The sequence below is a fragment of the Ascaphus truei genome, unplaced genomic scaffold (assembly GCF_040206685.1).
Source record: "Ascaphus truei isolate aAscTru1 unplaced genomic scaffold, aAscTru1.hap1 HAP1_SCAFFOLD_3035, whole genome shotgun sequence".
Lineage (NCBI taxonomy): Eukaryota > Metazoa > Chordata > Amphibia > Anura > Ascaphidae > Ascaphus > Ascaphus truei.
In genome coordinates this window covers 13,739-25,949 of record NW_027456001.1, presented here as the reverse complement: position 1 = coordinate 25,949, position 12,211 = coordinate 13,739, and the positions used below count along the sequence as shown (strand labels likewise).

General features: G+C 40.4%; 1 protein-coding gene across 1 annotated transcript; it reads right to left on the bottom strand.

Annotated features, from left to right (window-relative positions):
• Positions 1-211: 211 nt before the first annotated feature.
• LOC142483168 (tRNA N6-adenosine threonylcarbamoyltransferase, mitochondrial-like) lies at positions 212-11,838 on the bottom strand. The gene is made up of 7 exons (XM_075583236.1): positions 11,749-11,838; positions 9,892-10,139; positions 8,412-8,799; positions 3,873-4,077; positions 2,977-3,125; positions 1,932-2,062; positions 212-849 (listed from the first exon to the last, which is right to left on the bottom strand). Exons 1-7 carry the CDS (start codon positions 11,761-11,763, stop codon positions 774-776), a joined length of 1,212 nt encoding a protein of 403 aa, XP_075439351.1. The 5' UTR covers positions 11,764-11,838; the 3' UTR covers positions 212-773.
• Between the last annotated feature and the right edge of the window lie 373 nt (positions 11,839-12,211).

Below are 12,211 nucleotides of genomic sequence, written 5' to 3'. Positions count from 1 at the left end.
ATAGGAAGCCGTAATGTCATCCCTCGCGGCTTCCTATTGGCCAAGTGACTAGAACCTTTTAACAGCACCGAGATACCAGCACATCTACGGAGATAAGTATCTCGGGAAGCAGGGGGTCCCCGGAGCTGAAATTAATTGGGTTCAGCTCCGGAGATCCCCTGCTTCAATCCTATTTCTGGATAGCTCCTTTAAACCAGCAGTTTTTCCCACTGTTTTTTTCCCCCTGCATGGATGGAAAGCAGGGGGTCTCCTAAACTGAACCACATACATTTCAGCTTCGGGGAACTCGGGTTTCTAGAGATACCTATAAACAGAACGCTGTAAACATGGCCAGCTGAAACAAATGATTTAAATCTCCTGCGTTACGCGGTCTAACTGGAAGCTGTGGCATCATCCATTGCCGCTTCCTATTGGCCTCAGTCACACAAGGTTATTTAAACAACCAGCAGGTACCAGAGCTAGTATTCCTGGTAAATATCTCAGGAACTAGGGATCCCCTCATAGCACAATTTAACGTGAATCAGCCTGGGGGACACACTGCTTCTCATCTACGGAAACAAAATGAAAAGTGGGGGTCAAAATGGAGAAACTGCTGCTTCAGGTGCATCAATTTCTCTAGATTGGGCATTTTTAAAACTACCACTCACTAAATCAAAATTGTGCATTAGACAGTAATGATTGCTTTGGACTTTTTAAAATGTATATTGTGAATGCTTCACATTACATCTAGCAATGCAGCAAAGGGTTAAAAGAGAAGAAAGTATCTTAACGACCTACTTTGGTTCATAGCAGATACCTTCTGTATTATGCAATACTCCGACACCAGCACGTAACCTTTCAATCCCATTCCTAGAAAGACAATTCATTGAAGATGAGTAATCCTACTGTTTATAATCTGCATGTTTTGTACACTCCGCTATTCAAAGAATATTCTATATTCTTTTACATTTTATTCTATGTCACATACTAAGTGTTGCTGTTTGGCAGGAGAGGGGAAATTTGTATTACAGCGAAAAATACAACAAATTAAAGTTTTACGCTTTATAATAAGGGGGTTATTCATTGAACCGATAGTGCCCCAAACGGTACTATCACAGTTTAATGAAAAGCCCCGTACATTTCTCTATTCACCCATTCTCTAAGTCTAATTTGATTTAACATTTTTAAGTGTGAAGTAAATGACGTTTCAATTCCATAGTACTGTCAGTGTCTTGATTCTAAGTTAAGTTCCTTATTTTGTAGCTTGCTGAAAACAGAATGGTGTGGGTTACTCACACCCTCTGTCCTCTGATCCACAGTAACTACCATCAGGAGAGTCATTCCCTTCATAGGAGTGATTTTATACACTTGCATGCACAAGCCAACATTTTCTGAAACGCTTAGTAATATTTTTGTGGTCCCCACACTCTAAATAAGATTTAAATGTTAGAAACTATTTGGTTGCACTCAGTATTGCTTTAGACAGCAACATGTATATCCACAGGAAACAATCTTTTCTTCCCCAACTTGCAAAAAAACTTTCACATCCCTTTAAGCAGCAGTCTGTTTAACCCCAGGTTAGATTATTTTGTACCTTTTAAACCGACCATCCCACTTTTCAGTATTTTTCTTACACTTTTTATTCCTATAATACCAAAAGGTACAAAACACATGTCCCATGGATGGAATAAACAGAGTACGGATTGCAACATAAACCACAGAAGATACACAAAAATGTAAATAACACCAACTCCTTTTTTTTTTTTTTTTTTTTTAAATGCCTATTCTTGGGATACTGAACTACATTAAAATATACATTAATCTCTAACTGCAGCCAGTATATTGCTATTTCAATGTCCATGAACAAAGAAAAAAGGAGTTTTCGTTGATGAAACGTAACCGTTGTTACTCTATGAATTTCAATAAGTGCACCAGGCACATAAAGTCCTCACCAGGCAATCATGATGCCATTATCTGTGCAGAGCCGGGGTGGGGGGCAGAACAAAGACATATCCATGCCATCAGTTACACTTTGGACAGTTTTTCGGATATACCTGTTACTGGCAACTCCACCAGACACAACCTAATGCAGATAAGAAACACACAGTCAGAAATTATATCTTCTGTATGGATTCCGCATTTCCTATGCCCGCTGGGTACTATGAACGAATCATTTTGAACCTCTCGGCATTCTACATCAGGTGTCAGTGTTCTTCATCGGGTATTAAAGAACCCCAAGAGGCTCGGAAGTTTGTAACATATCAAATCTTTGTTGGTCCAATATAAGGTATCACACTACCTACCTCCTTCTCGCTCCTTATTTAACCATGTGGAAGAAAAGACAGACATGGGAACTACCCACCCTTCCTAACCAATAATTACCTTGTAAAACACAAACCTTGGTAAAGGTGTATAAACGGTTTGAATTTTGTCCAACAGTTTGGATCTTTTGGGAGGAATACATTAGTTTTAATGCGGTTAAAGAAATTTTTTCAAAACCTTCTATAGCTAGGCGGACCCTCCGAGGCAGCCGATCCACCACTGGAATCTCCGGCACTGGCCGCTTCTAAGGTATGTTTTCCTTGTTAGTGTAAGGGGTTAATTTCAGGGGGTTTAGCGGTTAGGGTAGGGGTTAATTTAAGGGATTTTAGAGATTAGGGTAGGGGTCAATTTAAGAGATTTTAGCTATTAGGGTAAGGGGGTTAATTTAAAGGGTTTTAGTGGTTTGGGTAGGGGCTTTGGGGTTTTAAGGTAGGGGTTGCGTTAGTATTTGGAGTTAACAGGTTTTTAGGGTAAAGGGTAAGATGAGTCACTTACCTTTAGCAGCAAAGCAGCAGAGTGTCCCGGTGGTGCGGTGAGTCGTGGCGAAGCTCCGGCGGTCAATTGGTCACGGCAGAACTGCCGCAACCAAATGTCCTAGACCGCTTTCTCCAACCCTATTAATTGGTAGATTAGATAAACATGTCCTCATAGACATGATAAAGAATGAATACTTACCAAAGAAGCATGTGTGGGAGGTAGCAGACCTTCCTGGCGACAGAATAGAATAGCTCGCTGTGTTCGCTTGGCAATGTGCTGCGCCACTGTGTGCTGGAGGGCAGCAGCAATATCAGCCACACAGGACAGAACCTGCCCCGTATGTACACCTGCACAAGATTTATACAGATTGCACGCCTGTTATGCCTCTGTTTTCCAATTGTAACAGCATCTAGTCAATAATTAGCATTTAAATGGCCTTATTCAATAAGGTGCAATAGTGCTAATTTGGTGCAACAGCACAAAAGGACCCTTTTTAAAAATAATAATACTTCCCTGGGGCTTTCTATTTCACCTTAAAGAATAATGGCCAAATGGTTTATTTCTGCTGGCCCCTTTGCAGTCAAAAGGTTACAAGTGCAACCCAGCCACCCCACCCAAAGTATGTTTTTTTAAGAAGAAAATTGGTAAATTAGGATCTCTTAAGGGATTTTTTATAGTTACATAGCAGATCAGGTTGAAAAAATACATATGTGCATCAAGTTCAACCTATGTTAAATTTAAATAACAGATACACCTATAGTTGTATTTACAGTATTTTGATCCAGAGGAAGGCAAATAAAAAAACCCCAAGTAAAACTCATCCAATGATGTCTCGTAAGGGAAAAAATTACATTCCTTTCTGACTCCATTAATGGCAATTAGATTTCTCCCTGGATCAACATCCTTCCCATATTTACTTATTTGGTATATCCCTGTATACCTTTCCTTTCTAAAAAGAGGTCCACCCTTTTTTTTTTTTTTTTTTTTTTTAAGATCTCCACAATTTCCATGGGTAATGAATTCCTTAAAAAACATGCTAAGGGGTTCAAATGGTCAACACTTCTCAAATGTATAATCGAATGTGTAACTTGTACCTTCCTCTGCCTCCTCTTGCTGAATAATTCTATCGACATGGCTGCGTAGCCCGGCGAAAGAGAAGTTGCAGTCCCGGTGTCGCAACATTGGGATCCTAAGGTTATAAAGCAGTCTGTTCCCATACTGAGCCAAGTGCTCTATCCCTTGTCCGCCACTCATACAGGAGCACTCTTCATGGTTTATCAAAGAGAGACGCCGTGCTACCTAAATAAATACACAGAACATTAGCATCATTCTATATTCACACAATAGAGTCTGGAGGTGCCGTACAGTTGTTTCATTATTATTATTATTAGTAGTAGTAGTATATGTAACTCACCGAAATAAACTGCAATGTTATAAAGTGCAATGCGACAGAGATAAAATAATGTGAAATAAAGCACCATTTCGTTATGCCTACAATAGATAAAGTGGTCCTTGTTTACAATCTAAATCTTTGATGTGTCCTGGTGGAATTTTTGCTCCAATCTAAAAGAAATTGCTTAAAAATAAAAGTGTGTATGTTACATAGTTACATAGTAACATAGTTACATATTTACATAATAGATGAGGTTGAAAAAAGACATCAAGCGTCCATCAAGTTCAAACTATGCTAAATTTAGACGACAGTTACTTTATCCTATATCCGTACTTGCAGTATATTGATCCAGAGGAAGGCAACCAAAAACCCCAGTGAAATATCATCCAATGATATCTCATAAGGGGACAAATAAATTCCTTCCTGACTCCAAGAATTGGCAATCAGATTACTCCCTGGATCAACATCCTTCCCATGTACAGGCATACCCCGCATTAACGTACGCAATGGGACCGGAGCATGTATGTAAAGCGAAAATGTACTTAACGTGAAGCACTACCTTTTTAGCACTTATTGATGCATGTAGTGTACTGCAATCATGATATACGTGCATAACTGATGTAAATAACGCATTTGTAACAGGCTCTATAGTCTCCCCGCTCGCGCACAGCTTCAGTACAGGTAGGGAGCCTGTATTGCTGCTCAGGACGTGCTGACAGGCGCATGCGAACGCTGCCATTTACGTACAGGTCTGTAATTCCCTGGTTGTGATTTAGCTCCATTTTTAAATATGGGCACCACATCTGTTTTACGCCAATCTTGTGGCACTGAGCCTGTGGAAATGGAGTCCTTGAATATTAAATGTAATGGTTTGGCTATTACTGAATTTAACTCCCTAAGAACTCTTGGATGTATGCCATCGGGGCCAGGTGCCTTATTTACTTTAATTTTTTCAAGCCGCCTATGAACTTCTTCCTAAGTTAACCAATTGTTCATTAATATGGAGGTTGTGGTTTACTCTTGTGGCACTACTATTGAAATTGATTCTTCCCTGGTAAACACAGAGGCAAAGAATTTATTTAATATCTCTGCTTTTGTTTTGTTTTGTTTGTTATTAAGGTCCTTAAAGAACATTTTAGGGTTGATCTCACTTTCTATTGCAATCCTTTTTTCATTATCCATGTTTGCTAATTTGATTGCCCTTTTGCAATTTTTGTTACATTCCTTATCATTCTGATATGATGCCTCAATCCCTTCTGACTTAAAGAATCTAAACGCCTGCCTCTTCTTTTCCATTTCATCCCCTACTTGCTTATTTAGCCACATTGGTTTTGACTTATTTCTTTTATACTTTTACCCAAGGGTATACACTGATATGTATGCTTTTCTAACAATGTTTTAAAGACTGCTCATTTATCTGTCACATTTTCCTTTCAAAACATCATCCCAATGTATTACTTGTAGATTAGTCCTCAGTTTATTAAAATATGCCTTTCTAAAGTTTAAGGTCTTTGTTGAACCCAACTAATTTGTTGTTTTTAGAATTTATTTCAAATGAGACCATGTTATGATCACTGTTACCCACATGTTCCTGGACTTGAATATTTGTTATTACTTCTACATTGTTTGATATTACCAAATACAGTATTACCCCTCTCTTGGTTGGTTCCTCAATAATTTAGTTCATGTAATTTTAAGCACCCCCAAAAACCTGTTTCCTTTTGTTGTATTGCTAATCTCATTGCTCTAGTCTACAGTATGTCTGGATAATTAAAATCACCCATTATGCAAACATGACCTAGTTTTGATGCCTTCTCCATTTGCAAAAGTATTTTAGCTTCCTCAATCTCACAGATATGTGGTGGTTTATAGCATATCCCTTCAAACATTTTCTTTATATTTTTACCTCCACTGCTAATTTCTATCCACAAGCTCTCTACGTTTTCATAATTCCCTTCATAAACATCTTCCCTTATAATAGGTTTTAGATTGGGTTTAACATATAAGCATACTCCACCTCCTCTTCTATTTGCTCAATCCTTCCGAAAAAGGGAATAACCTCTAAATTAACTGCCCAGTCATGAGTTTCATCCCACCATGTTTCAGTGATGCCTATGATATCATACTACTCCCTTGCAGCTTTTAATTAAAGCTCACCCATTTTTCGTTCAGGCTTCTTGCATTAACAAGCATGCATTTAAGTTTTTTTCGGTCTGTACTATTATCTTGCAAAGGAAATATCCCATACTGGACATTAATTAAGTCCAGCAGCCAGAGTCCAAAGAGGGTTATCCTGATGAAGCATCACGGCTAAACGCATTGGATTGAGCCTTACAGACCACCATAGTCCGTGTGACGCGTTGTATCCTCTTGGACAATCGGGAACCCGCAGCTCATGCGAGTGCTCGTGGGTAGGACATGGGCACGCTCCTGCGAATACCACTGGCTTCTTACCCCTCCCAAGCTGTGCACAAGCCGAGAGAGAGGAGAGGCTGTGGATTTTTGCCGCTGGAAGCAGAGTTGCGGGTAGACCGGATGGAACAAGGAGGACAGAGACTGTCAACAAAAGCTGGGAAGCTATCCACAACACTGACACACAAATGCTGTTCTGTGAGTGCAATATTGTTTTAAACCAGTTCCACTATTAAATGCACTGCACCATGATATCCGTTCCTCTATTTACAGTATGTCACGCTAATACCCTGATTGAAATAAGAAAATACCTCTGAGTTCCATTTTGGTGACAAGCACACACAGTAATAATTCATCTGCTACTGTACCATTTGGAAATAAAGGAGGATTAGAAATTGCAAGATTAGGTGAATGCCACCTTAATTAAATATATCCGTTATCTCCTAAATCTGAGCCTGCTTTGTAATACAATATTAACCACATGTGGTGGTATTGCTGTATTAACAGAATTTCAAGTTGATTTTAGAATGTATCTGTTTTAATAACTAGTCAACTATAAGAATCTGTTTATTAATACACTGAAGGTAAAGTAGATGAACAAAGGCAGTGCACTGCCAGCAAAAACGGGACAATCTCTGTACAGTACTGTTCATTGTGCTGGTTAGCACTAGGTACTAGTCCCTTGCCCTATTAGGGTAGGGTTTTCATTGCTCACCATCATATAGGAGTGTCCCCTACGGAAGAATCATTACAAAATTATTGGGACTCATATACTATGATGCACTGGTCACCCACACTTTTTTTATTAATACACTGAGCTGAATTTTGGAAACATTATTGCGATAATGGAATTTTAAGTACAAGTTCATCTGTGAATACACCTGTTCCATTAAGTGAATAATTGCAATAATTTGTTTATTAATACACTGTTTTCCCTGTATTTTTTCTATGTCTGCAAATTTTGCTTGAGCCTAAGCGCCGGAGGACATCGTTCTTTTTCCTGTACTATTATCTGCTCCTGCCTTTCTGCGCCAATTGGGTTTAGTCTTTAGAAGTGTTCTAGTATTATCTGTATTTACTATGGGTGTCTTGCTGCTTGCCAAACTCACACTTGCCCCCATTCTACTTCAATAACACCTTGCTATTTCCCCATCTATTCTATTTAGTTCGTTATGTTTCTTGTCCCTGATATCGTGATAATGTGATTCCTCCGTAGGAGCGATCAACTGATTGTGACTTCACCGTTGTTGAGAACGGAAGAGGAGTGTCCTCTTAAGTTTAGATTGCATTTAACATGAGCTATCCTAGCAAACGAGCAGAAAACCCATGATTAAAGGCACTACATAATGGGGCCCCTCATGTGCCAGACCTCATGACATGGTAGATATGTTATGGGACACCCAGAAGCAAACCTGTCCGGGAACCTTGTTACTTTCTTGGCTTACCTGAACTAAGAAATGCCCCAGGGCTGATCAGTGGTACCATGCCATCCGGGAACTGTCCGGTTCCCGAGATATTTGCTCTTTAAAATATCACTCTTTGGTTACTGAGACATGAGAAAGAGGGATAATTGTGTTCATTTAATAAATAATCCACCTCTTTCTTTTAAGTAGCTAAAGGGCATGGATTCACCCATCTCCATCACGGGTTAACGCACTGCGATCCCACATTAACTGCCATTCAAGTCAATGGTAGTTAACGTGGGATTGCAGTGGTTACCCATAAAACAGGTTAGTGAATCTCCCCTAAAGTCTTCTTAGCCTTATTGGTTCAGGAAAAGTGTAGGCTTGATGTAGGTTGAGTTAGATGCTAAATAGAATAATAATACCTTGTCCAAAGTGTCCCCTGGGGCTTCATCCAGCGATTGTCCAAGCAGGAGAAAATCTGAAACTCCATTAGCTACGGCCAAGATGCAGTGACCTCCCGAGATCAAGAGCACCAAGAATGGGAACTCTACAGGGTACAATAACCTAACAGTCAGTGCATGTGCTTCCATGTGGTGTATAGGGATGAAGGGTTTATTGTATTGGTTCACCAATTGTAGACTGTAAGACAAGCCCACTCCAAGGCTCAAACTGAGACCGGGCTTCACTGTGGTTGCGATGGCAAAAAGTTCACGTGGGGAAACCCCACTGGCGAGGAGAGCTTCCTCAACAACTCTATGAATGTTGTCCCTGTGGAGTTGTTGGGCCACAAGAGGAATGATGCCACCTGTTCTAAATGGAGACAGAGCATTGTGAAAATATGAAGTGTTAAACACTTGAACCATTAACAAGATGGCCAGAGCCTTGTGGTTAGAGCAGAAATTCTGTCTATTTTTAACTTGTTTTCTTTGTAAAAATTCCAGACCAGTGGATCTCCAAAAATGACCATCCTGTTCCAAAATGAATTTGATTTCAATTATTGGTGTTCACTGCAAATACTACACCTGGCCACCATTAACTTCCTTTTGAATGCTCCATCTGGAACTGCCTACTATATGTCACTGACTGTACTCACTCAATGGCTGTTTAATGATGTTACCACAAGTGATTATCTCACTGGTAACAATTCTTTGATTGTGGCTATTTGAGTTTACCTGAACCACCAATGACTATATACCAATTAATACAAGTGAATGGCAGGTCCACCTAGCAATGTTCAGTATATTGAACATGTATTAAAGTGAGAGGCCTTTGCCATACGCCACTTCCACCCCTATTAATGGTTGCAAAGATTTCACTAATAAATATCACAAAACATACAGATTTTGTTATGGGCTAATTAGCTTACACCAGAGGGAAGCTGCAACTCATAGACCACAGCTGTCATAAAGTAGCCTTTAAAAAATAATTGCAGCTACAGTAATAACAGCTAAAGATATTTTTAAATAATATAGCCAGATGCAGTAACTAAGCTTTAGCACACTTCAAATCCAATGCCAATGAATAGGAGTTAAGGCGTGCTAAACCTTGGTACCCTTTAGTGAATCTGCGCCTGTGTATCGTTGTCAGCATGGAAAAAGAGCAAGTAAAGGCCGGATGTATAAATGTCTTGTGGATTTTCAATGCAAAACCCTGTCTGTTTAACTCCACTGCTCTGCGCAATGTAGCACAAGTCTCTTTAGCCCATATTTACCAAGTAGTGCTATATATACATGTTATGTACATTCTTATTTTTGCAACAGGTTATACTGACAGGATTGCACCCCAGAGGTGTCTTAATGAACACCTGTTGTAAAGTTATTTGAACTGGAAAGACATAATGTTATTACTATCATGGGATTCTCACGCCGTTTGTTTACTGAGTGCAGCACAAAGCCTACTTACTTTAAATGAACTTCCCTTTGGGAATGAAGAGCTTCACCAAGGACCTTGCCATTCTCATCTACGATGGCTGCTCCGGTATCATCGCAGCTTGTTTCTATCCCCAAAACCACTCTGGGGCATGATACCACAGAGTGCAAATAAGTTCTTCTTATGCCAAGAGCCAGACCAGCTTTGAAGGTATCATAAAAACCTCTTGCCACATTTTTCCCCAGGGAGACTTTCCATGTACAGCTACACCTGGAGAAAAACTGCACAACAATTTTCATGCATTTTTTTTCAACAACGGTTTGATTCTTTTCCCCTTGACCTACCATAGTTAAAACTTGTGTTGCTTGGATGGCACTATGTCACTTCAGTAGTTTGGCTACAATCCACTAATTATTAACCTTTATGCCCTCAACTAGTCCCTAAAATGATGGGCCCTCAATGTACAGATGTAATAAGACAGGGGCCAATTCACTAAACAGTGATAAGTGGTTTAATGGTTGATAAATGCCATTATAGCTCGATACTGCCTGCTTTGCTATTCACTAAACAGTGATAACAGTGCAGTATCGCGCTATAATGGCTTTTTAACGACCTTTAACAGCCTGAGGCAACAAAAGTAGTACGACAAGACAAAAAAAAAGCTAAAATCGCTTTTTTTTGGCCAGCAATTGCTATTCACTAAACAGTAATAAGCATAACGAACTTTATAATCTTGCAATATTTTGTCGCCAGCTAAAGATATTGCAAGATGCATAAAAGCATTTTATTCATTTTCTACACAGGATTGATACCAGAGGCCGGCGGGAACCCCCGTGGGTCTCTAGCAGTCCCCGTGGGTGTCCGGGGGCCTCCAGTTGGTGTCCGGGGGTGTCCGTGGGCCTCCGGGTGTCCAGGGGCCTCCGGGTGGTCCCTGCGGGTGTCCAGGGGCCTCCGGGTGGTCCTTGTGGGTGTCCGGGCCTCCATATGTGTCTGGGTGATCCCCGCAGGTGTCCAGGGGTCCCTGCTAGCCTCTGGGCGGTCCCTGTAGGTGTCTGGGTGGTGTCTGGGGGCCTCCATGTGGTCCTCGCGAGTGTCCTGGGGCCTCCAGATGGTTAAGCTCAGGAGATCCCCTGCTCACGTACACTATTAGTAAAAATAAAATTAAAGTAGCTTCATTTTTTTTTTCACACTACTGTGCGGGAGCAGGGGGTCTCCTGAACTGAACCACATTTATTTCAGCCTCGGGGACCCTAACTTCCCGAGATACGGGCCCCAGTATGGGATGTCGGTATCGCCCTGCAGGACTTAAATCTCCCGGTCACGTGACGCAGAGGATTTTCACATTGCGGGGATACCGGCACCCCATACCGGGGTCTGTATCTCGGGAAGTAGGGAGTAGGCTGAAATCAATGTGGTTCAGCTCAGGAGACCACCTGCTCCCGCACACTAGTTTTAGTGTGACGCACCGTCTCCATGCTGCAGTTTCAATCAGCTGCCGATCGCTAGGATTTATAGCTCGATAACATTTTTTTTATCGAACTTTAAAAAAATGTGGCTTTTTTCTTAGTGAATACCATTTTTACCAACATGTTTTAGTGCGCGATAAATCAATGCAAAGTCGTTCGGCAATGCGCTTATTTTATCACTGTTTATTGAATAGGCCCCTTAGGGTCTTCGGGTCTGCTGCTACGCTCTGTCACGTGACCGCGGCACCAAAGGAATAATGTTGGCCCCTTTGGCAGTGAAAGGCTGATCTGGGTTTACATTTGTTTACAGGAATATTCTGTGCAATTATTACCAATGCATTCATCAATCAAGACTAATATGTAGTAGACTAATCCAAGGCAATGGAACGGGTCACATTTGTACATAGAGTTCTTTTGAACATACCTGAGTTGGGAACATGTTTAAAGAGAGGGGTTACAGACAGACATTGGGCGATAGAAGTCAGCACCTTCTGAACCTCGGAATGTGAATTATCTATAGAGCAGAATAAAAAATAAAAAAAATCAACCATTAGTTCAGAGATCCTTTTTTTATTATAGTGTCTATAAATACAAAGTTTTCAAAATCTCACTCTCTTCCATAACACTTCAATGCAGAGTTGCCAAATGCCTTCATCGTACTGATGGTGCAAGATGTGGAGTAATGGTTCAGATGTTGCTCTTGGATACAAAACCTTGTGGGTTTGATTACAGTTTAAACCACTTGCACTAGCTCTGTATGGCGTTGTGAAAAGTCGTTATATTATTTTCATATCTTCGTATGTTCCTTTTTATAAGCATAAAGTAATATTACTGTGCTAAACTCCAAATACCTCTTTACATAACCAGAAAGTAATAGTATTAGGCTG